We start from the raw sequence: 27,646 nt of genomic DNA on the forward strand, positions 1-27,646 counted from the left end.
ACTCATTTTCTAATTGACTTATAACAATCCTGTGAAATACAAAGAAAACCAAGAATCAGTGACAGGAAATGATCACCAGTAAGAATTACAACAGTCACCACTTATCTCGTAGCATAGAACACTGTCCATGGTCCTTAAGAAGAGTTAGTAGAAATGCCTTGCCCATCTTGCCCCTAAACACCAACACAGCGATCATAGACCTTGAAAGGTACATGATTGCTGTGTTGGTGTTTAGGGGGAGCATCTCACTTACGAGGGACTGACTTCTACCTTGACTCCTTTGTAGGGATGGAGACTTCCCTGGTGATGAAAACTTCCCTGGGATGGCAACCTCCAATCCAGACATTTTGTGTGACACAAACTCAAGAACTCCCCGAGTCCTGCAGGAGCAGAAGTATTCAGATACTTGAGAGAAATCCACCACCCGAACTTGGGGACATTTCAGGGACAGCTCCAGTCCAGAGTGCCAGTAGTCTCCTGGCCCTGCCTCCAGCTCCAAGGCAGGGACAAATAGAGAGTAAGAACTTGGAGGCTAGTACAACCAAGCTTTCAAAGCCTCTGGATGCCTACCAGATCCCAAGAGAAAACCAAGAGCTTCCACTACTCCCTTCAGAAATCCCTGATATTCACCAGCTCCCGGGCTGCACTGACCCCGTCAGCCAAGAGGAGCAGCCTGGTTCTGAAAATGCTCATCTGGGAAAGGACAGCCTGAGTCTTGAGGACCTAGGGACACTTGAAAATGGGATGGAATCTAGCAGTGGTTTTGCAGACACTACTACACTGGCGGAGCATAGTCACCTTCCCCAGCTCTTTAATTCATTGAAAGATCTTCATCAATCCAAAGGTCCCAACGTGATCAAAGCCAAAGACACCAGGGTCATTAAAGTGAATCAGGTGCAGGAAAAGCCAAGTGTCATAAAGGATCCCTCTGATCAACCCAGGAAGAACAAACATAAAGCCTCTGAGCCTATCAGTGGTGCTCCCAAGGCCAAAATCCAGCCAAAGAATCCACAGTGCCTGTTAGGGGGAGAAGTGGTTCTATGCAATGCTGCAGTCAGTGGCAGGGCTCCTGTGAACACGGCCAAGCATTCTAAAGGCAACCCTCAGGAAGCTGCATCCAGAAAGATCAGCAAAACTAAGAGCCACGGGCAGGAAAAGACCACAAGGACCAGAGGAAGAAAGAAGGCTGAAGAGAAGAAGCAGTCAGGGAACAAAGTCAAGGCAGAAGAGAAGCCAACAATTCCCAAGACGAAGCGAAAGGAACACCAAACTGAGCTTATCCACGAGAGCATTAAAAAGCCTCGAACCTCCCTAGGCATGCGCATGCTGGAGTCTGTGAAGGTTTTTCATGCACTGGGGAAGAAGAATGATAAGAGAACTGGGCTCTCTTCCTGTCGGGTCTTGGGAAATTCAAGCAACCCTAAAGACCCCCAGCCACCCCCAGCTATCCAGCCATGGCGGCGTACCCCACGTGAGGGTAAGAGTCCTGAGAAAACTCAAGTCAAAGCCCAGAAACCAGACAGCAGTGCTGAAAAACAGTGTCCATCTCCATCCCAGTATGAGCTGCCTCCACCTAAGAAGGTCAAGTTTTCTGCCTGGGACAAGCCTCAAGCTCGACCTGCTCCTCGGAGGCCACAGTCTCTGGCCTCACATCGGCCTGCTGTGGCGGACCGTGCCCAGCCTGCTTCTTCTAACTCAGCTCAACCTGCTGCAGCCAGTTCATCCCAGCCAGCTCCTGCCTCTTTGCCAGGTCCTGCCAAACCAGCTCAGCCAACTGTGACCAACCCAACCCAACCGGGTTGGACCGCCCATATCCATCCTAGTGTCCCTCAGTCTGCTGCTCCTAGGCCTGCACCCTACAAAACTTCATCTTTCGCTTTTCTCCAGCGGGGGCCTATTCCCCCTGCTCTGACTAAGTGCCGGTCCCCACCCAAGCTCCAAACCCCATTTCTACTCCAAGACTTCAGCAAGCAACGAAGACCATGGAGGGAACCCAACGTTTCTGAGCCAGTCATGTCAAAGCCCATCGAACAAGAGCAGAGACCAGAGCGGGAGGCCATGAAGAGGCGGGCTCAACAAGAACGTGAGAATGCTGCCAAATACACCTCTTTGGGGAAACTGCAAGTTTTCATTGAGAGGCAAAAGGAAATGGAAATCGCTGACTACTACGGATATTTATAGTAAGAGCTGCTAGGATTGTTGGTGCCACCTTGGGCACCAGGTATAAATTCCTCTATTTATTCTCTAATTATATATTTCTGTTTTTATTTCTGTATATTTATTAAAACAATAAAACTGAATAAATGAATGTCATCGAATTAATAGACGAGTAATAAACCTTTTGAATTTTGAGATGCTGCTAACTGTGGCGTGCTTTAAGTTTTTGTGTTTTGTTTTGTTTTTGATGGGGTTGGAATCAAAGTCTGCATGAGAAAGGAAGCACTGAAAGTTGGATGGGAGAATGAAGGAAAGGGGAGGAAAGGGGTAAAAACTGAGGAAAGAGGAAGGAACGTGGCCCAGGGCTAGGAAGGCCAGAAGAGATTTATGGATTTATGAAAGGAAGCAGGAGTGAGGAGGAAATGGCAGAAGTAAAGAGCAGGGTCAGAGGTCAGGGCTGAAAGAACAAAATGTGAGTAGAGTTGAAGATGACGGAAGGTGAGTCTAGGTTTACTAGGAGAAATAGAAAAAGTCTCTTGGGGAGGTTGGCCTTAAGTCTCACAACCACCACACAGGTATTTAAGAAAACAAGAGGTTCAGGACACATCTCGGAAAGGTTTGAGTTGCCTTATGCAGGTGTGATTATAGTGGGGGTATAGGGAAATCTACCAGAGAGGTGGCTAGGGCTCAGAGTTATCCTAGGGGATAGGGCCTGGTATGTAAATCACCATGTACTCAACACCTAAGCACCAGGGCAGCTAATGCACTATTCAGTTAATCCTGGCAACGACAGGCAAGGCCAGTATTCCTGTGCCACTTCACTTAGAGACGTGCAGCAAAGGGCTGAGGTCACATCGCATGTGGAGGTACAAGGCCTCAATTTGAGGCCCAAATGCCTCTGAAGTCCTCAGTATTTGCAAGTGCCTGCAGGCGTCCAACCTGGCTTTCAGAGCACAGCATGCTGACGTTACTGCTGGACGACATCAAACTTCTGGACAGGCCTAAGTATTAACTTGAGGGGCTTCCTCCATTGACCAGGGGGTGTGCCACCTTCTGTAAACATCACCATCAACTGAAACGCACGAGAAAATTCTGACGGAAGCGTCCACTCTCACGGGTGAGAGCGGTGGGGGCACGCGCACTGGGTAGCCGCTCCAACAGCCACAGGACGCAGGCGCCCAGCGGTTCAGGGGCTCCCTGGGAGGCCTCGTGGGGCAGCTCGAGGGAGTGAGGTTGGGAGAGAGCGGCAGGGGTGGGCGTCAAAAGGAATGACGTGGGGAGAAGGGAGAGATGGAGGCAGTGGATAGTGGATAGTGAAAATGGGAAAACTGGCAATTTTCATTTTCAAAATTATTTTTTTGAGATGTCATTCACATGCCATAAAATTCACCACCTGAGACCGCAGATTCAGTGTCATTTCGTACATTCTCAAGCCTATGCAACCATCACCATCATCTATCCCATCACGTTTTCATCACCCCACAAAGAAGCCCCCATAACCATCAGCAGGCCCTCTTCATCCCCTCCTCCTTCAGTCCCTGCAACCACACATTTCCTTTCTATCACTATGGTTTTACCTTTTCTGGACATTTCATGAAATAATACAAATGTGACCACTGTGTGGGGCTTCTTTCACTTAGCATAATGTTTTCAAGTTCGTCCATGTCGTAGCACGTGTCAGTACTCCATTCCTTTTTATGACAGTGTAATATTTCACACATACACCACATTTAAAATATCCATTCATCCATCGATGGGCATTTCGGTTTTTTACACTAATAATCTCCATTTATTGACAGTGTATTCTGTGCCAGGCAGCACCAGGCTAAGTTACTGACCTTATTTCACAGATAAAGAGGCTTGGAGAGTGTGAAGAGTTTGCCCAAGATTAAGAGCTGGCAATTGGGGGAACTGGGGTTTGAACTCAGGTGAACTTCAGAGGTAATAAATTCACATGACAGAACATTAGAAAAGGTACACAAGGGCACTCAAAGAAAAGACACCCTTTTCCCCACGTTCCCCAGCCACACATTTCCCTCCTCAGAGACATCTGCTTTTGCCGTGCCGTGGAATCTTCCAGAGAATTACTTATACCTCAACATGTATGTTTCACAATTTATTGACTAATCTGTCCCACTGATTTGAAATGTCACTTTTATGGTATAATAGATTCTTATACGTACTTATGTTACTCTTTTCAGAGCTGTCCTGACTCTTTTTTGCCTATCTTTTATGTTTGCCATTTCTCTAAACTTTTTATCTTCTTTTTGATTTAAAAAACTGTTTCCTTTTCTTGTTTGTTTCTCTTAAGGCATTATCCATTATGTTCATTCACTCGTATGATTTTATTTAATTTATTTCTGTTTGGCAGTGTCGGGTATTAGTTGCAGCACGTGGTCTCTTCGTTGAAGTGCGTGGGCTCTTTCTTGCAGCTCGTGGGCTCTTTAGTTGTGGCGCGTGGGCTCCACAGCACATAGGCTCAGTAGTTGCAGCGTGCAGGCTTGGCTGCCCTGCGGCATGTGGGATCTCAGTTCCTCAACCAGGGAAGTCCCCACTCTTGTATTATTTTAAATTTAGTCAGCTTTTCTGAACTTTTTTTCTTTTATTTTGAATTCTGTCCTGAGTTCTATCATCTTACCTAATTCTGGTTTATGCTGTTCGTTCATCTGATTTTTTATTATGGTAAAATATACATAAAACCAAATTTAGTATTTCAACCATTTTCAATTATACAATTGAGTTACATTAGATACATTCACAGTGCTGTGCAACCATCAGCACTATCCAAATTCAAAAGAATTATGTCAAGGTCTTCCCTGGTGGCACAGTGGTTGAGAGTCCACCTGCCGGTGCAGGGGACACGGGTTCGTGTCCCGGTCCGGGAGGATCCCTAATGCCGTGGAGGGCTAGGCCTGTGAGCCATGGCCGCTGAGCCTGTGTGTCCGGAGCCTGTGCTCTTCAACGGGAGAGGCCACAACAGTGAGAGGCCCGTGTATCACAAAAAAAAAAAAATAAATAAAGAAAGAAAGAAAAGAAAGAAAGAAAAAGAAAGTCTAAACCACTAAATTCAATCATACAGGAATATAACATTTAAAAAAAATTTCTTTGGCTTTGCAGCATGTGGGATCATAGCTCCCCAACTAGGGATGGAACCCATGCCTGCTGTATTGGAAGCGCAGAGTCTTAACCACTGGACCACCAGGGAAGTCCCAGAATATAACTTTTAGAGGAGAAGTTATAAACCCCTTGGTTATATGAACTGCAGATTTTTAGTAAGAAGTCATGTATTTTAAACGACTTGGAGCTTTAAAGAAAGGAAGGAAGGAAGGAAGGAAGGAAGAAAAAGGGACTTCCTTGGTTGTGCAGTGCATAGAATATCAAAAATAAATAAATTAATTAAATAAATTTTAAAAAGAAAAAAATGCTGAAATCCACTGACTAATTATTCAGGCTGTTATATCTCACCATTTCCAGATACATTCCTTTATAAACTTTTAGCAAAAAGTTATCTTATGTCAGAAAAAATGAATTACAAACTTTTCTCTTTTTCCAAAATTTGCGAAATTTCCCTACACTTCTACCTTCAAATTTTATAAAAACGGAAAAGTAGTGACAACCCTTATACTTATATCCAATTGCATCATCTGGCCACATGCCTTCTACATCAATCAAATAACTACAAAACAACAAAATTCGAGTCATTTGTAAATAAAAAGGAAAGAAAATCAAGCTTTTGCAAAAAACGTACAATTTCGCTTTACAAATATAGGTAGAAAAATCCTAAAGAAACATCAGCACATCTAATCGATAATTATTAAAGAATGATATACACCATGACTACCAAAAGGCGTTATTCCAAGGACTCAAGGGTAACGCAACTTTAGAAAATCTATTAATATAACTATTTACATTAATACAACAATTTAATTAATAAATGAAAGAGAATAAAATACAGGACCAAACTGGCAGATGGTAAAAAGTTATCTGTTAACATGCAACAGTCAGTTTCGGTGAAAATGCTCTGTACGCTAAAAACAGGAGACTTAATAGGACAGAGTATTCATCAAGAACCAACAAATAACAAAAGACAAATTAGGATAAATATGAACATCATATCTAAAAAACCCTATCCAACCAACCATAGGAGCCAGAAACTTAGGAATCACCATCACTGACGGCTATTTCTCCCTCGCCCTCATCCTCAACCCACCAGCAGTGCTAACAATGATACTGCCTACATACCTCTAGAATCTGTCCACATCTTTCCACCACAATGACCACCATACCCTGGTCCCAGCCACCATTATGCCCAATTTCTACAAAAGTCTCCTAACTTGTTTCCTCGCTTCCACTCTTTCTCCCTGCAGTGCCTTCTCCACGCGGTAGCAAAATGATAGGTTGAAAATGCAACTGGGGATGTTCCACACACTCACCTTCAACAAAAAAAGTTCAACGCTTTTCTATTACTCTTAAAGTCTGAAACCTTAAACAGAAGCCTGCACGATCGAGCTCCTGGTGGTGTGGGCACTTGTGCTCTTAGCGGCTCTCCCCTCCAGTGCCGCCAGGGGAAAGGGCAGAAGGACGCAGAGGCGCTGCTGCCAGAGCTGCCGCCTCCTGTGGGAGCTGCACAGCCAGCAACCTTGCTCCACTTGGCTGGGCAGGGACCCCGTCCAGTACAGTTAGTTCCCCCGACAGCACTGGGGCCAGGCCAGGGGAGAAGGGCCAGCTGTCCTGCCAAGAAGCTCATCACCCTCAAGGCAAACACCTCCAACCCTCAGACCCCGGGATATTCAGAAGCGCTAGACGGTCCAGGCTCGCATTCTCACCTGTGCGCCTCAGGGCGTGACGTGTACTCTGCGCATGCGCCACCCCTCCCTAAACTATTGCGTCCCGCAAACGCAAGCCCATTGTTCGCTCACAGGTTGCAGAGCTATAAATACCGGCAACAGCCCAAACGGTGCGCACTTCGCTTTTGGCCGTGTTGGCAACTGAAGGAGAATGCTCGGAGCCCAGCTCTCTCTCCAAGGACCGATCTCACCCAAGTTCTCTACGGGCAGTTACTTAGGTAGGCCCTGCCCCGGGCACTGGGGGACCAGCACCTGCCAGGAGGGCTCAGCTGCCCCCAGCCCGCTCCCCGCGCCCACCGACTTCCCGTGGCCGGCCCGGGTCACCCAGCTGTCTATGGCCGGCTATCCACTCGCAGGCCAGCCCACAAGTGCCCAGTGACTCTGCATCTGTGCTTTGCCACAGAGTCTCTGAGACCCCATTCTACCATCCCGCAGGCCCTGCGCTCCTTTCTGGGGGTCCGTATCTCCATCTGCAGGCGAGGCCATCGGAAGGAGGCGGTGATGGGTGCTCTCACCTCCATGATGTCCCGCAGCTCAGGGTCCGCAGTGGACACAGTCACTGTCAGTGTGGCGCGGGGGCAGCCAGTGCCGCCCACGACGCCCAGCTGTGTCCCAAGCTGCAGCACAGAGCAGACGGTGTTGAGGGCCCTGGGAGAGAGCGGGAAAGGGATGGCCAAGCAGGAGGACGTCCCCATCATTATTGGTGGTGGTGCTATAACCACTTTACAGACGAGCAATCTGAAGGAATCAGATCGCTTGTTTCTTTCCAAAAGCACGTCAGAAATTCACTTTCGGGTAATCCTTTTGAGGTAGGATGAGAAACCAGGCTTGAAGAGGGTAAAAATGACTCTTTAAATTTACCACTTGGGCTGAGCTATATGTGAACTCTAGGTAAGAGCGTGGGAACTGCACAAGCAAAGTGAGACACTGAAGATCACAAGGGTAATTAATAGCCGTACTGTTTTCTAACGGACAAAGAAAATGCCTGTATTATAAGTTCTATTTCTCCTGCTTTCTGGCAGTGTCATGCTCAGAGCAGCGTCCTGGCAAGGAAGTCAGGATACTTAGGTTCTGAAACCTGGTAAGGATACTAACATAATGAGAGAACTTGAACAAGTCAACCTGACCTCTCTGAGCCTCCGTTTCCTTCCTCATGAAGTGAGACTGGGAAAATAGAAGTTCTCTAAGGCCCTCCTAGTTCTAAAATGCTTCCAGTCTAGGAAACAGCATAGAAGTCAATACTAGTGCAGGCTGAAGGGAAAGATAGGGCAGGGAGAAGGTTGCTTCCATCCTAGAGAACAATGTCTGAACCATACCACTTGGGTCTTCTGCCCATCTGTGCCCAAGATGGGAGCACAGGCAGTTAATACAGAAGAGTGTAAAACTGCTCAGTCCTTACAACCATCATAACTGTCTGATTTTTGGATTCTCAGTAAGTATTGACAGTAGAGGTGTCCTGATAGCAAGAACCTTCCTCAAGCATAGTGAGAATTTATCAGTCTCCCTGATTTTTTCGTCACCCCCTTGTTCTTACAGAAAATTGCCAAAATCCATCTGTACTTGGAACTCTGAATTCTCTGCAGCACTCTCTTCCTGTGGTGAGCAATGCAGCTTCCCTAACAGCAAGTGTCTGCAACTTCTCCAGAGTCTCTGCTCCTGCCGTCAGTTCGGCATCAGCTACGGCCACCTCTTTCCAGACACACATGGGTAGTGCCTACCTTCCCCAACATTCTAGCACAACTATGTTATCTGGAGTTACTGACCAGAGCCAGATCTCCACTTCAGCTGCATCCTATCCAGGTGTTTCTGAGTGGGGCATCACAGGAAGCACTGAAAAGAATTCTTCTTCACTCGGAGACTTTACTCTGGCACTCACTGACCAGCACACAGCTGCTTCCTCCATGCTTATGGCAGCCCAGTATGATAAAACTGCAGACACCAATACCATGGCCCCTCTATATCCATCACTTTCTGCCAGCCTTGCTCAGGGAACGCCATCTCAGATTCCAAATCAGGGACATAGCCTGTCACTTCCCTACCAGGAAGGAAGCCAGGTATCTTACTATAACCACGGCACACTGGGGTCTTTACTGTATGGAGAACTTGGCTCCTGCCTGCAGTCCTATGGCTCTGTGTCATACACAGGAAGTAGGGCCTCTGTGCAACCAGAAATGGTAATGGTACTAAAGGAGATTCAGCCCACCAATATCTTACCACCAGCTTCCACCTCTGGAATCTACTACCCTGTGTCTGCGCACCACATCACAGAAACAAGTTTTCCAGGTGAGTACAAACAGCAAGAAAGTTGAACAATGAGGTCAGCATTCAAAAATGGGGTCAAATCTACAGCTGGGAAGTGGTGTATAGACAGGTAGCATTTAGATCCTGAGTCTTTAATAACCACTACCTTTGCTCAGGGCTGTCTGTATTTAGACTCTACATAAGAACACCTAGGGCTTCCCTGGTGGTGCAGTGGTTAAGAATCCGCCTGCCAATGCAGGGGACACGGGTTCGAGCCCTGGGCTGGGAAGATCCCACATGTCATGGAGCAACTAAGAGTAGCCCAGCAACTAAGAAGATCCAGTGAAGCCAAAAAAAATACATACATAGAATAAATAAGTTCAAAACATAAATAAATGAGTATAAATTTTTTAAAAAAGAACACCTACTGCAGGTGGGAAGGTGGGAGGGACACTGTAAAGGTCATCTATGCTACATGTACAAGAACCCCAAGAGCATACCAATAGGTACCACATTTTTCACCGCTGTAGCCGATCATTCCCCCTGTACTACCACACTGTATCTCTCCCTTCCCTAATCTACTGCCAGAGTCTCTTTGGAAGGTGTTTCAGAACTCTTGTTATGATAGTGCCAGTTTAACTGTCCTCACTTCCTTAATATATACCAGGATTTAAGACCTTAGGGTCCGAGATCCTGTCCAGAGCAAGCAGGCTAAGACTCTGTCTTTGTTTATCTATTTCATCAGGAAGGGCTCTACTCCCTCTCCTAGTTCATGGTGTGAAGTGTTCTTAGCCTCTCAGGAACGTGGGGAGAATTGAACGGACTCTATATGAGAATGCTAGGCTTTGTAAAACATTTCATTTTTGAAAAATAAGACTCATTTTCTAATTGACTTATAACAATCCTGTGAAATACAAAGAAAACCAAGAATCAGTGACAGGAAATGATCACCAGTAAGAATTACAACAGTCACCACTTATCTCGTAGCATAGAACACTGTCCATGGTCCTTAAGAAGAGTTAGTAGAAATGCCTTGCCCATCTTGCCCCTAAACACCAACACAGCGATCATAGACCTTGAAAGGTACATGATTGCTGTGTTGGTGTTTAGGGGGAGCATCTCACTTACGAGGGACTGACTTCTACCTTGACTCCTTTGTAGGGATGGAGACTTCCCTGGTGATGAAAACTTCCCTGGGATGGCAACCTCCAATCCAGACATTTTGTGTGACACAAACTCAAGAACTCCCCGAGTCCTGCAGGAGCAGAAGTATTCAGATACTTGAGAGAAATCCACCACCCGAACTTGGGGACATTTCAGGGACAGCTCCAGTCCAGAGTGCCAGTAGTCTCCTGGCCCTGCCTCCAGCTCCAAGGCAGGGACAAATAGAGAGTAAGAACTTGGAGGCTAGTACAACCAAGCTTTCAAAGCCTCTGGATGCCTACCAGATCCCAAGAGAAAACCAAGAGCTTCCACTACTCCCTTCAGAAATCCCTGATATTCACCAGCTCCCGGGCTGCACTGACCCCGTCAGCCAAGAGGAGCAGCCTGGTTCTGAAAATGCTCATCTGGGAAAGGACAGCCTGAGTCTTGAGGACCTAGGGACACTTGAAAATGGGATGGAATCTAGCAGTGGTTTTGCAGACACTACTACACTGGCGGAGCATAGTCACCTTCCCCAGCTCTTTAATTCATTGAAAGATCTTCATCAATCCAAAGGTCCCAACGTGATCAAAGCCAAAGACACCAGGGTCATTAAAGTGAATCAGGTGCAGGAAAAGCCAAGTGTCATAAAGGATCCCTCTGATCAACCCAGGAAGAACAAACATAAAGCCTCTGAGCCTATCAGTGGTGCTCCCAAGGCCAAAATCCAGCCAAAGAATCCACAGTGCCTGTTAGGGGGAGAAGTGGTTCTATGCAATGCTGCAGTCAGTGGCAGGGCTCCTGTGAACACGGCCAAGCATTCTAAAGGCAACCCTCAGGAAGCTGCATCCAGAAAGATCAGCAAAACTAAGAGCCACGGGCAGGAAAAGACCACAAGGACCAGAGGAAGAAAGAAGGCTGAAGAGAAGAAGCAGTCAGGGAACAAAGTCAAGGCAGAAGAGAAGCCAACAATTCCCAAGACGAAGCGAAAGGAACACCAAACTGAGCTTATCCATGAGAGCATTAAAAAGCCTCGAACCTCCCTAGGCATGCGCATGCTGGAGTCTGTGAAGGTTTTTCATGCACTGGGGAAGAAGAATGACAAGAGAACTGGGCTCTCTTCCTGTCGGGTCTTGGGAAATTCAAGCAACCCTAAAGACCCCCAGCCACCCCCAGCTATCCAGCCATGGCGGCGTACCCCACGTGAGGGTAAGAGTCCTGAGAAAACTCAAGTCAAAGCCCAGAAACCAGACAGCAGTGCTGAAAAACAGTGTCCATCTCCATCCCAGTATGAGCTGCCTCCACCTAAGAAGGTCAAGTTTTCTGCCTGGGACAAGCCTCAAGCTCGATCTGCTCCTCGGAGGCCACAGTCTCTGGCCTCACATCGGCCTGCTGTGGCGGACCGTGCCCAGCCTGCTTCTTCTAACTCAGCTCAACCTGCTGCAGCCAGTTCATCCCAGCCAGCTCCTGCCTCTTTGCCAGGTCCTGCCAAACCAGCTCAGCCAACTGTGACCAACCCAACCCAACCGGGTTGGACCGCCCATATCCATCCTAGTGTCCCTCAGTCTGCTGCTCCTAGGCCTGCACCCTACAAAACTTCATCTTTCGCTTTTCTCCAGCGGGGGCCTATTCCCCCTGCTCTGACTAAGTGCCGGTCCCCACCCAAGCTCCAAACCCCATTTCTACTCCAAGACTTCAGCAAGCAACGAAGACCATGGAGGGAACCCAACGTTTCTGAGCCAGTCATGTCAAAGCCCATCGAACAAGAGCAGAGACCAGAGCGGGAGGCCATGAAGAGGCGGGCTCAACAAGAACGTGAGAATGCTGCCAAATACACCTCTTTGGGGAAACTGCAAGTTTTCATTGAGAGGCAAAAGGAAATGGAAATCGCTGACTACTACGGATATTTATAGTAAGAGCTGCTAGGATTGTTGGTGCCACCTTGGGCACCAGGTATAAATTCCTCTATTTATTCTCTAATTATATATTTCTGTTTTTATTTCTGTATATTTATTAAAACAATAAAACTGAATAAATGAATGTCATCGAATTAATAGACGAGTAATAAACCTTTTGAATTTTGAGATGCTGCTAACTGTGGCGTGCTTTAAGTTTTTGTGTTTTGTTTTGTTTTTGATGGGGTTGGAATCAAAGTCTGCATGAGAAAGGAAGCACTGAAAGTTGGATGGGAGAATGAAGGAAAGGGGAGGAAAGGGGTAAAAACTGAGGAAAGAGGAAGGAACGTGGCCCAGGGCTAGGAAGGCCAGAAGAGATTTATGGATTTATGAAAGGAAGCAGGAGTGAGGAGGAAATGGCAGAAGTAAAGAGCAGGGTCAGAGGTCAGGGCTGAAAGAACAAAATGTGAGTAGAGTTGAAGATGACGGAAGGTGAGTCTAGGTTTACTAGGAGAAATAGAAAAAGTCTCTTGGGGAGGTTGGCCTTAAGTCTCACAACCACCACACAGGTATTTAAGAAAACAAGAGGTTCAGGACACATCTCGGAAAGGTTTGAGTTGCCTTATGCAGGTGTGATTATAGTGGGGGTATAGGGAAATCTACCAGAGAGGTGGCTAGGGCTCAGAGTTATCCTAGGGGATAGGGCCTGGTATGTAAATCACCATGTACTCAACACCTAAGCACCAGGGCAGCTAATGCACTATTCAGTTAATCCTGGCAACGACAGGCAAGGCCAGTATTCCTGTGCCACTTCACTTAGAGACGTGCAGCAAAGGGCTGAGGTCACATCGCATGTGGAGGTACAAGGCCTCAATTTGAGGCCCAAATGCCTCTGAAGTCCTCAGTATTTGCAAGTGCCTGCAGGCGTCCAACCTGGCTTTCAGAGCACAGCATGCTGACGTTACTGCTGGACGACATCAAACTTCTGGACAGGCCTAAGTATTAACTTGAGGGGCTTCCTCCATTGACCAGGGGGTGTGCCACCTTCTGTAAACATCACCATCAACTGAAACGCACGAGAAAATTCCGACGGAAGCGTCCACTCTCACGGGTGAGAGCGGTGGGGGCACGCGCACTGGGTAGCCGCTCCAACAGCCACAGGACGCAGGCGCCCAGCGGTTCAGGGGCTCCCTGGGAGGCCTCGTGGGGCAGCTCGAGGGAGTGAGGTTGGGAGAGAGCGGCAGGGGTGGGCGTCAAAAGGAATGACGTGGGGAGAAGGGAGAGATGGAGGCAGTGGATAGTGGATAGTGAAAATGGGAAAACTGGCAATTTTCATTTTCAAAATTATTTTTTTGAGATGTCATTCACATGCCATAAATTTCACCTTCTGAGACCGCAGATTCAGTGTCATTTCGTACATTCTCAAGCCTATGCAACCATCACCATCATCTATCCCATCACGTTTTCATCACCCCACAAAGAAGCCCCCATAACCATCAGCAGGCCCTCTTCATCCCCTCCTCCTTCAGTCCCTGCAACCACACATTTCCTTTCTATCACTATGGTTTTACCTTTTCTGGACATTTCATGAAATAATACAAATGTGACCACTGTGTGGGGCTTCTTTCACTTAGCATAATGTTTTCAAGTTCGTCCATGTCGTAGCACGTGTCAGTACTCCATTCCTTTTTATGACAGTGTAATATTTCACACATACACCACATTTAAAATATCCATTCATCCATCGATGGGCATTTCGGTTTTTTACACTAATAATCTCCATTTATTGACAGTGTATTCTGTGCCAGGCAGCACCAGGCTAAGTTACTGACCTTATTTCACAGATAAAGAGGCTTGGAGAGTGTGAAGAGTTTGCCCAAGATTAAGAGCTGGCAATTGGGGGAACTGGGGTTTGAACTCAGGTGAACTTCAGAGGTAATAAATTCACATGACAGAACATTAGAAAAGGTACACAAGGGCACTCAAAGAAAAGACACCCTTTTCCCCACGTTCCCCAGCCACACATTTCCCTCCTCAGAGACATCTGCTTTTGCCGTGCCGTGGAATCTTCCAGAGAATTACTTATACCTCAACATGTATGTTTCACAATTTATTGACTAATCTGTCCCACTGATTTGAAATGTCACTTTTATGGTATAATAGATTCTTATACGTACTTATGTTACTCTTTTCAGAGCTGTCCTGACTCTTTTTTGCCTATCTTTTATGTTTGCCATTTCTCTAAACTTTTTATCTTCTTTTTGATTTAAAAAACTGTTTCCTTTTCTTGTTTGTTTCTCTTAAGGCATTATCCATTATGTTCATTCACTCGTATGATTTTATTTAATTTATTTCTGTTTGGCAGTGTCGGGTATTAGTTGCAGCACGTGGTCTCTTCGTTGAAGTGCGTGGGCTCTTTCTTGCAGCTCGTGGGCTCTTTAGTTGTGGCGCGTGGGCTCCAGAGCACATAGGCTCAGTAGTTGCAGCATGCAGGCTTGGCTGCCCTGCGGCATGTGGGATCTCAGTTCCTCAACCAGGGAAGTCCCCACTCTTGTATTATTTTAAATTTAGTCAGCTTTTCTGAATTTTTTTTCTTTTATTTTGAATTCTGTCCTGAGTTCTATCATCTTACCTAATTCTGGTTTATGCTGTTCGTTCATCTGATTTTTTATTATGGTAAAATATACATAAAACCAAATTTAGTATTTCAACCATTTTCAATTATACAATTGAGTTACATTAGATACATTCACAGTGCTGTGCAACCATCAGCACTATCCAAATTCAAAAGAATTATGTCAAGGTCTTCCCTGGTGGCACAGTGGTTGAGAGTCCACCTGCCGGTGCAGGGGACACGGGTTCGTGTCCCGGTCCGGGAGGATCCCTAATGCCGTGGAGGGCTAGGCCTGTGAGCCATGGCCGCTGAGCCTGTGTGTCCGGAGCCTGTGCTCTTCAACGGGAGAGGCCACAACAGTGAGAGGCCCGTGTATCACAAAAAAAAAAAAAAAAAAGAAAGAAAGAAAAGAAAGAAAGAAAAAGAAAGTCTAAACCACTAAATTCAATCATACAGGAATATAACATTTAAAAAAAATTTCTTTGGCTTTGCAGCATGTGGGATCATAGCTCCCCAACTAGGGATGGAACCCATGCCTGCTGTATTGGAAGCGCAGAGTCTTAACCACTGGACCACCAGGGAAGTCCCAGAATATAACTTTTAGAGGAGAAGTTATAAACCCCTTGGTTATATGAACTGCAGATTTTTAGTAAGAAGTCATGTATTTTAAACGACTTGGAGCTTTAAAGAAAGGAAGGAAGGAAGGAAGGAAGGAAGAAAAAGGGACTTCCTTGGTTGTGCAGTGCATAGAATATCAAAAATAAATAAATTAATTAAATAAATTTTAAAAAGAAAAAAATGCTGAAATCCACTGACTAATTATTCAGGCTGTTATATCTCACCATTTCCAGATACATTCCTTTATAAACTTTTAGCAAAAAGTTATCTTATGTCAGAAAAAATGAATTACAAACTTTTCTCTTTTTCCAAAATTTGCGAAATTCCCCTACACTTCTACCTTCAAATTTTATAAAAACGGAAAAGTAGTGACAACCCTTATACTTATATCCAATTGCATCATCTGGCCACATGCCTTCTACATCAATCAAATAACTACAAAACAACAAAATTCGAGTCATTTGTAAATAAAAAGGAAAGAAAATCAAGCTTTTGCAAAAAACGTACAATTTCGCTTTACAAATATAGGTAGAAAAATCCTAAAGAAACATCAGCACATCTAATCGATAATTATTAAAGAATGATATACACCATGACTACCAAAAGGCGTTATTCCAAGGACTCAAGGGTAACGCAACTTTAGAAAATCTATTAATATAACTATTTACATTAATACAACAATTTAATTAATAAATGAAAGAGAATAAAATACAGGACCAAACTGGCAGATGGTAAAAAGTTATCTGTTAACATGCAACAGTCAGTTTCGGTGAAAATGCTCTGTACGCTAAAAACAGGAGACTTAATAGGACAGAGTATTCATCAAGAACCAACAAATAACAAAAGACAAATTAGGATAAATATGAACATCATATCTAAAAAACCCTATCCAACCAACCATAGGAGCCAGAAACTTAGGAATCACCATCACTGACGGCTATTTCTCCCTCGCCCTCATCCTCAACCCACCAGCAGTGCTAACAATGATACTGCCTACACACCTCTAGAATCTGTCCACATCTTTCCACCACAATGACCACCATACCCTGGTCCCAGCCACCATTATGCCCAATTTCTACAAAAGTCTCCTAACTTGTTTCCTCGCTTCCACTCTTTCTCCCTGCAGTGCCTTCTCCACGCGGTAGCAAAATGATAGGTTGAAAATGCAACTGGGGATGTTCCACACACTCACCTTCAACAAAAAAAGTTCAACGCTTTTCTATTACTCTTAAAGTCTGAAACCTTAAACAGAAGCGTGCACGATCGAGCTCCTGGTGGTGTGGGCACTTGTGCTCTTAGCGGCTCTCCCCTCCAGTGCCGCCAGGGGAAAGGGCAGAAGGACGCAGAGGCGCTGCTGCCAGAGCTGCCGCCTCCTGTGGGAGCTGCACAGCCAGCAACCTTGCTCCACTTGGCTGGGCAGGGACCCCGTCCAGTACAGTTAGTTCCCCCGACAGCACTGGGGCCAGGCCAGGGGAGAAGGGCCAGCTGTCCTGCCAAGAAGCTCATCACCCTCAAGGCAAACACCTCCAACCCTCAGACCCCGGGATATTCAGAAGCGCTAGACGGTCCAGGCTCGCATTCTCACCTGTGCGCCTCAGGGCGTGACGTGTACTCTGCGCATGCGCCACCCCTCCCTAAACTATTGCGTCCCGCAAACGCAAGCCCATTGTTCGCTCACAGGTTGCAGAGCTATAAATACCGGCAACAGCCCAAACGGTGCGCACTTCGCTTTTGGCCGTGTTGGCAACTGAAGGAGAATGCTCGGAGCCCAGCTCTCTCTCCAAGGACCGATCTCACCCAAGTTCTCTACGGGCAGTTACTTAGGTAGGCCCTGCCCCGGGCACTGGGGGACCAGCACCTGCCAGGAGGGCTCAGCTGCCCCCAGCCCGCTCCCCGCGCCCACCGACTTCCCGTGGCCGGCCCGGGTCACCCAGCTGTCTAGGGCCGGCTATCCACTCGCAGGCCAGCCCACAAGTGCCCAGTGACTCTGCATCTGTGCTTTGCCACAGAGTCTCTGAGACCCCATTCTACCATCCCGCAGGCCCTGCGCTCCTTTCTGGGGGTCCGTATCTCCATCTGCAGGCGAGGCCATCGGAAGGAGGCGGTGATGGGTGCTCTCACCTCCATGATGTCCCGCAGCTCAGGGTCCGCAGTGGACACAGTCACTGTCAGTGTGGCGCGGGGGCAGCCAGTGCCGCCCACGACGCCCAGCTGTGTCCCAAGCTGCAGCACAGAGCAGACGGTGTTGAGGGCCCTGGGAGAGAGCGGGAAAGGGATGGCCAAGCAGGAGGACGTCCCCATCATTATTGGTGGTGGTGCTATAACCACTTTACAGACGAGCAATCTGAAGGAATCAGATCGCTTGTTTCTTTCCAAAAGCACGTCAGAAATTCACTTTCGGGTAATCCTTTTGAGGTAGGATGAGAAACCAGGCTTGAAGAGGGTAAAAATGACTCTTTAAATTTACCACTTGGGCTGAGCTATATGTGAACTCTAGGTAAGAGCGTGGGAACTGCACAAGCAAAGTGAGACACTGAAGATCACAAGGGTAATTAATAGCCGTACTGTTTTCTAACGGACAAAGAAAATGCCTGTATTATAAGTTCTATTTCTCCTGCTTTCTGGCAGTGTCATGCTCAGAGCAGCGTCCTGGCAAGGAAGTCAGGATACTTAGGTTCTGAAACCTGGTAAGGATACTAACATAATGAGAGAACTTGAACAAGTCAACCTGACCTCTCTGAGCCTCCGTTTCCTTCCTCATGAAGTGAGACTGTGAAAATAGAAGTTCTCTAAGGCCCTCCTAGTTCTAAAATGCTTCCAGTCTAGGAAACAGCATAGAAGTCAATACTAGTGCAGGCTGAAGGGAAAGATAGGGCAGGGAGAAGGTTGCTTCCATCCTAGAGAACAATGTCTGAACCATACCACTTGGGTCTTCTGCCCATCTGTGCCCAAGATGGGAGCACAGGCAGTTAATACAGAAGAGTGTAAAACTGCTCAGTCCTTACAACCATCATAACTGTCTGATTTTTGGATTCTCAGTAAGTATTGACAGTAGAGGTGTCCTGATAGCAAGAACCTTCCTCAAGCATAGTGGGAATTTATCAGTCTCCCTGATTTTTTCGTCACCCCCTTGTTCTTACAGAAAATTGCCAAAATCCATCTGTACTTGGAACTCTGAATTCTCTGTAGCACTCTCTTCCTGTGGTGAGCAATGCAGCTTCCCTAACAGCAAGTGTCTGCAACTTCTCCAGAGTCTCTGCTCCTGCCGTCAGTTCGGCATCAGCTACGGCCACCTCTTTCCAGACACACATGGGTAGTGCCTACCTTCCCCAACATTCTAGCACAACTATGTTATCTGGAGTTACTGACCAGAGCCAGATCTCCACTTCAGCTGCATCCTATCCAGGTGTTTCTGAGTGGGGCATCACAGGAAGCACTGAAAAGAATTCTTCTTCACTCGGAGACTTTACTCTGGCACTCACTGACCAGCACACAGCTGCTTCCTCCATGCTTATGGCAGCCCAGTATGATAAAACTGCAGACACCAATACCATGGCCCCTCTATATCCATCACTTTCTGCCAGCCTTGCTCAGGGAACGCCATCTCAGATTCCAAATCAGGGACATAGCCTGTCACTTCCCTACCAGGAAGGAAGCCAGGTATCTTACTATAACCACGGCACACTGGGGTCTTTACTGTATGGAGAACTTGGCTCCTGCCTGCAGTCCTATGGCTCTGTGTCATACACAGGAAGTAGGGCCTCTGTGCAACCAGAAATGGTAATGGTACTAAAGGAGATTCAGCCCACCAATATCTTACCACCAGCTTCCACCTCTGGAATCTACTACCCTGTGTCTGCGCACCACATCACAGAAACAAGTTTTCCAGGTGAGTACAAACAGCAAGAAAGTTGAACAATGAGGTCAGCATTCAAAAATGGGGTCAAATCTACAGCTGGGAAGTGGTGTATAGACAGGTAGCATTTAGATCCTGAGTCTTTAATAACCACTACCTTTGCTCAGGGCTGTCTGTATTTAGACTCTACATAAGAACACCTAGGGCTTCCCTGGTGGTGCAGTGGTTAAGAATCCGCCTGCCAATGCAGGGGACACGGGTTCGAGCCCTGGGCTGGGAAGATCCCACATGCCATGGAGCAACTAAGAGTAGCCCAGCAACTAAGAAGATCCAGTGAAGCCAAAAAAAATACATACATAGAATAAATAAGTTCAAAACATAAATAAATGAGTATAAATTTTTTAAAAAGGAACACCTACTGCAGGTGGGAAGGTGGGAGGGACACTGTAAAGGTCATCTATGCTACATGTACAAGAACCCCAAGAGCATACCAATAGGTACCACATTTTTCACCGCTGTAGCCGATCATTCCCCCTGTACTACCACACTGTATCTCTCCCTTCCCTAATCTACTGCCAGAGTCTCTTTGGAAGGTGTTTCAGAACTCTTGTTATGATAGTGCCAGTTTAACTGTCCTCACTTCCTTAATATATACCAGGATTTAAGACCTTAGGGTCCGAGATCCTGTCCAGAGCAAGCAGGCTAAGACTCTGTCTTTGTTTATCTATTTCATCAGGAAGGGCTCTACTCCCTCTCCTAGTTCATGGTGTGAAGTGTTCTTAGCCTCTCAGGAACGTGGGGAGAATTGAACGGACTCTATATGAGAATGCTAGGCTTTGTAAAACATTTCATTTTTGAAAAATAAGACTCATTTTCTAATTGACTTATAACAATCCTGTGAAATACAAAGAAAACCAAGAATCAGTGACAGGAAATGATCACCAGTAAGAATTACAACAGTCACCACTTATCTCGTAGCATAGAACACTGTCCATGGTCCTTAAGAAGAGTTAGTAGAAATGCCTTGCCCATCTTGCCCCTATACACCAACACAGCGATCATATACCTTGAAAGGTACATGATTGCTGTGTTGGTGTTTAGGGGGAGCATCTCACTTACGAGGGACTGACTTCTACCTTGACTCCTTTGTAGGGATGGAGACTTCCCTGGTGATGAAAACTTCCCTGGGATGGCAACCTCCAATCCAGACATTTTGTGTGACACAAACTCAAGAACTCCCCGAGTCCTGCAGGAGCAGAAGTATTCAGATACTTGAGAGAAATCCACCACCCGAACTTGGGGACATTTCAGGGACAGCTCCAGTCCAGAGTGCCAGTAGTCTCCTGGCCCTGCCTCCAGCTCCAAGGCAGGGACAAATAGAGAGTAAGAACTTGGAGGCTAGTACAACCAAGCTTTCAAAGCCTCTGGATGCCTACCAGATCCCAAGAGAAAACCAAGAGCTTCCACTACTCCCTTCAGAAATCCCTGATATTCACCAGCTCCCGGGCTGCACTGACCCCGTCAGCCAAGAGGAGCAGCCTGGTTCTGAAAATGCTCATCTGGGAAAGGACAGCCTGAGTCTTGAGGACCTAGGGACACTTGAAAATGGGATGGAATCTAGCAGTGGTTTTGCAGACACTACTACACTGGCGGAGCATAGTCACCTTCCCCAGCTCTTTAATTCATTGAAAGATCTTCATCAATCCAAAGGTCCCAACGTGATCAAAGCCAAAGACACCAGGGTCATTAAAGTGAATCAGGTGCAGGAAAAGCCAAGTGTCATAAAGGATCCCTCTGATCAACCCAGGAAGAACAAACATAAAGCCTCTGAGCCTATCAGTGGTGCTCCCAAGGCCAAAATCCAGCCAAAGAATCCACAGTGCCTGTTAGGGGGAGAAGTGGTTCTATGCAATGCTGCAGTCAGTGGCAGGGCTCCTGTGAACACGGCCAAGCATTCTAAAGGCAACCCTCAGGAAGCTGCATCCAGAAAGATCAGCAAAACTAAGAGCCACGGGCAGGAAAAGACCACAAGGACCAGAGGAAGAAAGAAGGCTGAAGAGAAGAAGCAGTCAGGGAACAAAGTCAAGGCAGAAGAGAAGCCAACAATTCCCAAGACGAAGCGAAAGGAACACCAAACTGAGCTTATCCACGAGAGCATTAAAAAGCCTCGAACCTCCCTAGGCATGCGCATGCTGGAGTCTGTGAAGGTTTTTCATGCACTGGGGAAGAAGAATGATAAGAGAACTGGGCTCTCTTCCTGTCGGGTCTTGGGAAATTCAAGCAACCCTAAAGACCCCCAGCCACCCCCAGCTATCCAGCCATGGCGGCGTACCCCACGTGAGGGTAAGAGTCCTGAGAAAACTCAAGTCAAAGCCCAGAAACCAGACAGCAGTGCTGAAAAACAGTGTCCATCTCCATCCCAGTATGAGCTGCCTCCACCTAAGAAGGTCAAGTTTTCTGCCTGGGACAAGCCTCAAGCTCGACCTGCTCCTCGGAGGCCACAGTCTCTGGCCTCACATCGGCCTGCTGTGGCGGACCGTGCCCAGCCTGCTTCTTCTAACTCAGCTCAACCTGCTGCAGCCAGTTCATCCCAGCCAGCTCCTGCCTCTTTGCCAGGTCCTGCCAAACCAGCTCAGCCAACTGTGACCAACCCAACCCAACCGGGTTGGACCGCCCATATCCATCCTAGTGTCCCTCAGTCTGCTGCTCCTAGGCCTGCACCCTACAAGACTTCATCTTTCGCTTTTCTCCAGCGGGGGCCTATTCCCCCTGCTCTGACTAAGTGCCGGTCCCCACCCAAGCTCCAAACCCCATTTCTACTCCAAGACTTCAGCAAGCAACGAAGACCATGGAGGGAACCCAACGTTTCTGAGCCAGTCATGTCAAAGCCCATCGAACAAGAGCAGAGACCAGAGCGGGAGGCCATGAAGAGGCGGGCGCAACAAGAACGTGAGAATGCCGCCAAATACACCTCTTTGGGGAAACTGCAAGTTTTCATTGAGAGGCAAAAGGAAATGGAAATCGCTGACTACTACGGATATTTATAGTAAGAGCTGCTAGGATTGTTGGTGCCACCTTGGGCACCAGGTATAAATTCCTCTATTTATTCTCTAATTATATATTTCTGTTTTTATTTCTGTATATTTATTAAAACAATAAAACTGAATAAATGAATGTCATCGAATTAATAGACGAGTAATAAACCTTTTGAATTTTGAGATGCTGCTAACTGTGGCGTGCTTTAAGTTTTTGTGTTTTGTTTTGTTTTTGATGGGGTTGGAATCAAAGTCTGCATGAGAAAGGAAGCACTGAAAGTTGGATGGGAGAATGAAGGAAAGGGGAGGAAAGGGGTAAAAACTGAGGAAAGAGGAAGGAACGTGGCCCAGGGCTAGGAAGGCCAGAAGAGATTTATGGATTTATGAAAGGAAGCAGGAGTGAGGAGGAAATGGCAGAAGTAAAGAGCAGGGTCAGAGGTCAGGGCTGAAAGAACAAAATGTGAGTAGAGTTGAAGATGACGGAAGGTGAGTCTAGGTTTACTAGGAGAAATAGAAAAAGTCTCTTGGGGAGGTTGGCCTTAAGTCTCACAACCACCACACAGGTATTTAAGAAAACAAGAGGTTCAGGACACATCTCGGAAAGGTTTGAGTTGCCTTATGCAGGTGTGATTATAGTGGGGGTATAGGGAAATCTACCAGAGAGGTGGCTAGGGCTCAGAGTTATCCTAGGGGATAGGGCCTGGTATGTAAATCACCATGTACTCAACACCTAAGCACCAGGGCAGCTAATGCACTATTCAGTTAATCCTGGCAACGACAGGCAAGGCCAGTATTCCTGTGCCACTTCACTTAGAGACGTGCAGCAAAGGGCTGAGGTCACATCGCATGTGGAGGTACAAGGCCTCACTTTGAGGCCCAAATGCCTCTGAAGTCCTCAGTATTTGCAAGTGCCTGCAGGCGTCCAACCTGGCTTTCAGAGCACAGCATGCTGAGGTTACTGCTGGACGACATCAAACTTCTGGACAGGCCTAAGTATTAACTTGAGGGGCTTCCTCCATTGACCAGGGGATGTGCCACCTTCTGTAAACATCACCATCAACTGAAACGCACGAGAAAATTCCGACGGAAGCGTCCACTCTCACGGGTGAGAGCGGTGGGGGCACGCGCACTGGGTAGCCGCTCCAACAGCCACAGGACGCAGGCGCCCAGCGGTTCAGGGGCTCCCTGGGAGGCCTCGTGGGGCAGCTCGAGGGAGTGAGGTTGGGAGAGAGCGGCAGGGGTGGGCGTCAAAAGGAATGACGTGGGGAGAAGGGAGAGATGGAGGCAGTGGATAGTGGATAGTGAAAATGGGAAAACTGGCAATTTTCATTTTCAAAATTATTTTTTTGAGATGTCATTCACATGCCATAAAATTCACCTTCTGAGACCGCAGATTCAGTGTCATTTCGTACATTCTCAAGCCTATGCAACCATCACCATCATCTATCCCATCACGTTTTCATCACCCCACAAAGAAGCCCCCATAACCATCAGCAGGCCCTCTTCATCCCCTCCTCCTTCAGTCCCTGCAACCACACATTTCCTTTCTATCACTATGGTTTTACCTTTTCTGGACATTTCATGAAATAATACAAATGTGACCACTGTGTGGGGCTTCTTTCACTTAGCATAATGTTTTCAAGTTCGTCCATGTCGTAGCACGTGTCAGTACTCCATTCCTTTTTATGACAGTGTAATATTTCACACATACACCACATTTAAAATATCCATTCATCCATCGATGGGCATTTCGGTTTTTTACACTAATAATCTCCATTTATTGACAGTGTATTCTGTGCCAGGCAGCACCAGGCTAAGTTACTGACCTTATTTCACAGATAAAGAGGCTTGGAGAGTGTGAAGAGTTTGCCCAAGATTAAGAGCTGGCAATTGGGGGAACTGGGGTTTGAACTCAGGTGAACTTCAGAGGTAATAAATTCACATGACAGAACATTAGAAAAGGTACACAAGGGCACTCAAAGAAAAGACACCCTTTTCCCCACGTTCCCCAGCCACACATTTCCCTCCTCAGAGACATCTGCTTTTGCCGTGCCGTGGAATCTTCCAGAGAATTACTTATACCTCAACATGTATGTTTCACAATTTATTGACTAATCTGTCCCACTGATTTGAAATGTCACTTTTATGGTATAATAGATTCTTATACGTACTTATGTTACTCTTTTCAGAGCTGTCCTGACTCTTTTTTGCCTATCTTTTATGTTTGCCATTTCTCTAAACTTTTTATCTTCTTTTTGATTTAAAAAACTGTTTCCTTTTCTTGTTTGTTTCTCTTAAGGCATTATCCATTATGTTCATTCACTCGTATGATTTTATTTAATTTATTTCTGTTTGGCAGTGTCGGGTATTAGTTGCAGCACGTGGTCTCTTCGTTGAAGTGCGTGGGCTCTTTCTTGCAGCTCGTGGGCTCTTTAGTTGTGGCGCGTGGGCTCCACAGCACATAGGCTCAGTAGTTGCAGCGTGCAGGCTTGGCTGCCCTGCGGCATGTGGGATCTCAGTTCCTCAACCAGGGAAGTCCCCACTCTTGTATTATTTTAAATTTAGTCAGCTTTTCTGAATTTTTTTTCTTTTATTTTGAATTCTGTCCTGAGTTCTATCATCTTACCTAATTCTGGTTTATGCTGTTCGTTCATCTGATTTTTTATTATGGTAAAATATACATAAAACCAAATTTAGTATTTCAACCATTTTCAATTATACAATTGAGTTACATTAGATACATTCACAGTGCTGTGCAACCATCAGCACTATCCAAATTCAAAAGAATTATGTCAAGGTCTTCCCTGGTGGCACAGTGGTTGAGAGTCCACCTGCCGGTGCAGGGGACACGGGTTCGTGTCCCGGTCCGGGAGGATCCCTAATGCCGTGGAGGGCTAGGCCTGTGAGCCATGGCCGCTGAGCCTGTGTGTCCGGAGCCTGTGCTCTTCAACGGGAGAGGCCACAACAGTGAGAGGCCCGTGTATCACAAAAAAAAAAAAAAAAAAGAAAGAAAGAAAAGAAAGAAAGAAAAAGAAAGTCTAAACCACTAAATTCAATCATACAGGAATATAACATTTAAAAAAAATTTCTTTGGCTTTGCAGCATGTGGGATCATAGCTCCCCAACTAGGGATGGAACCCATGCCTGCTGTATTGGAAGCGCAGAGTCTTAACCACTGGACCACCAGGGAAGTCCCAGAATATAACTTTTAGAGGAGAAGTTATAAACCCCTTGGTTATATGAACTGCAGATTTTTAGTAAGAAGTCATGTATTTTAAACGACTTGGAGCTTTAAAGAAAGGAAGGAAGGAAGGAAGGAAGGAAGAAAAAGGGACTTCCTTGGTTGTGCAGTGCATAGAATATCAAAAATAAATAAATTAATTAAATAAATTTTAAAAAGAAAAAAATGCTGAAATCCACTGACTAATTATTCAGGCTGTTATATCTCACCATTTCCAGATACATTCCTTTATAAACTTTTAGCAAAAAGTTATCTTATGTCAGAAAAAATGAATTACAAACTTTTCTCTTTTTCCAAAATTTGAGAAATTCCCCTACACTTCTACCTTCAAATTTTATAAAAACGGAAAAGTAGTGACAACCCTTATACTTATATCCAATTGCATCATCTGGCCACATGCCTTCTACATCAATCAAATAACTACAAAACAACAAAATTCGAGTCATTTGTAAATAAAAAGGAAAGAAAATCAAGCTTTTGCAAAAAACGTACAATTTCGCTTTACAAATATAGGTAGAAAAATCCTAAAGAAACATCAGCACATCTAATCGATAATTATTAAAGAATGATATACACCATGACTACCAAAAGGCGTTATTCCAAGGACTCAAGGGTAACGCAACTTTAGAAAATCTATTAATATAACTATTTACATTAATACAACAATTTAATTAATAAATGAAAGAGAATAAAATACAGGACCAAACTGGCAGATGGTAAAAAGTTATCTGTTAACATGCAACAGTCAGTTTCGGTGAAAATGCTCTGTACGCTAAAAACAGGAGACTTAATAGGACAGAGTATTCATCAAGAACCAACAAATAACAAAAGACAAATTAGGATAAATATGAACATCATATCTAAAAAACCCTATCCAACCAACCATAGGAGCCAGAAACTTAGGAATCACCATCACTGACGGCTATTTCTCCCTCGCCCTCATCCTCAACCCACCAGCAGTGCTAACAATGATACTGCCTACATACCTCTAGAATCTGTCCACATCTTTCCACCACAATGACCACCATACCCTGGTCCCAGCCACCATTATGCCCAATTTCTACAAAAGTCTCCTAACTTGTTTCCTCGCTTCCACTCTTTCTCCCTGCAGTGCCTTCTCCACGCGGTAGCAAAATGATAGGTTGAAAATGCAACTGGGGATGTTCCACACACTCACCTTCAACAAAAAAAGTTCAACGCTTTTCTATTACTCTTAAAGTCTGAAACCTTAAACAGAAGCGTGCACGATCGAGCTCCTGGTGGTGTGGGCACTTGTGCTCTTAGCGGCTCTCCCCTCCAGTGCCGCCAGGGGAAAGGGCAGAAGGACGCAGAGGCGCTGCTGCCAGAGCTGCCGCCTCCTGTGGGAGCTGCACAGCCAGCAACCTTGCTCCACTTGGCTGGGCAGGGACCCCGTCCAGTACAGTTAGTTCCCCCGACAGCACTGGGGCCAGGCCAGGGGAGAAGGGCCAGCTGTCCTGCCAAGAAGCTCATCACCCTCAAGGCAAACACCTCCAACCCTCAGACCCCGGGATATTCAGAAGCGCTAGACGGTCCAGGCTCGCATTCTCACCTGTGCGCCTCAGGGCGTGACGTGTACTCTGCGCATGCGCCACCCCTCCCTAAACTATTGCGTCCCGCAAACGCAAGCCCATTGTTCGCTCACAGGTTGCAGAGCTATAAATACCGGCAACAGCCCAAACGGTGCGCACTTCGCTTTTGGCCGTGTTGGCAACTGAAGGAGAATGCTCGGAGCCCAGCTCTCTCTCCAAGGACCGATCTCACCCAAGTTCTCTACGGGCAGTTACTTAGGTAGGCCCTGCCCCGGGCACTGGGGGACCAGCACCTGCCAGGAGGGCTCAGCTGCCCCCAGCCCGCTCCCCGCGCCCACCGACTTCCCGTGGCCGGCCCGGGTCACCCAGCTGTCTATGGCCGGCTATCCACTCGCAGGCCAGCCCACAAGTGCCCAGTGACTCTGCATCTGTGCTTTGCCACAGAGTCT

The 27,646-nt window shown here is 46.4% G+C and overlaps 4 protein-coding genes and 1 pseudogene across 5 annotated transcripts; all 5 read left to right on the top strand.

The window, feature by feature from the left end:
• Positions 1-232: 232 nt before the first annotated feature.
• On the top strand, positions 233-2,966 carry LOC309797930 (uncharacterized protein C2orf78-like). The gene has a single exon (XM_082646302.1). It carries the CDS (start codon positions 289-291, stop codon positions 2,179-2,181), a length of 1,893 nt encoding a protein of 630 aa, XP_082502428.1. The 5' UTR covers positions 233-288; the 3' UTR covers positions 2,182-2,966.
• Positions 2,967-5,990: 3,024 nt separating this feature from the next.
• On the top strand, positions 5,991-9,476 carry LOC309797934 (uncharacterized protein C2orf78-like; the record flags this gene model as incomplete). The annotated part of the gene is made up of 4 exons (XM_082646305.1): positions 5,991-6,026; positions 6,714-6,773; positions 7,538-7,640; positions 8,541-9,476. 4 exons carry the CDS (start codon positions 5,991-5,993, stop codon positions 9,311-9,313), a joined length of 972 nt encoding a protein of 323 aa, XP_082502431.1. The 3' UTR covers positions 9,314-9,476.
• An 811-nt stretch (positions 9,477-10,287) lies between these two features.
• On the top strand, positions 10,288-13,086 carry LOC309797938 (uncharacterized protein C2orf78-like). The gene has a single exon (XM_082646308.1). The coding sequence runs from the start codon at positions 10,409-10,411 to the stop codon at positions 12,299-12,301; it is 1,893 nt and encodes a 630-aa protein (XP_082502434.1). The 5' UTR covers positions 10,288-10,408; the 3' UTR covers positions 12,302-13,086.
• A 3,021-nt stretch (positions 13,087-16,107) lies between these two features.
• LOC309797935 (uncharacterized protein C2orf78-like) lies at positions 16,108-20,405 on the top strand (annotated as a pseudogene). Its single transcript has 4 exons — positions 16,108-16,143; positions 16,831-16,890; positions 17,655-17,757; positions 18,658-20,405. The product of its transcript is annotated as an uncharacterized protein C2orf78-like (transcript).
• Positions 20,406-20,412: 7 nt separating this feature from the next.
• Positions 20,413-22,418, top strand: LOC309797936 (uncharacterized protein C2orf78-like; the record flags this gene model as incomplete). The annotated part of the gene is made up of 1 exon (XM_082646306.1): positions 20,413-22,418. Exon 1 carries the CDS (start codon positions 20,526-20,528, stop codon positions 22,416-22,418), a length of 1,893 nt encoding a protein of 630 aa, XP_082502432.1. The 5' UTR covers positions 20,413-20,525.
• Between the last annotated feature and the right edge of the window lie 5,228 nt (positions 22,419-27,646).

The sequence above is a fragment of the Mesoplodon mirus genome, assembly GCF_964341445.2.
Source record: "Mesoplodon mirus genome assembly, contig: HAP1_SCAFFOLD_1251, whole genome shotgun sequence".
Lineage (NCBI taxonomy): Eukaryota > Metazoa > Chordata > Mammalia > Artiodactyla > Ziphiidae > Mesoplodon > Mesoplodon mirus.

Bases quoted from the DNA above. Each gene is read 5' to 3' on its own strand.
- LOC309797930 (XM_082646302.1), top strand. From the start codon at position 289: ATGGAGACTTCCCTGGTGATGAAAACTTCCCTGGGATGGCAACCTCCA.
- LOC309797938 (XM_082646308.1), top strand. From the start codon at position 10,409: ATGGAGACTTCCCTGGTGATGAAAACTTCCCTGGGATGGCAACCTCCA.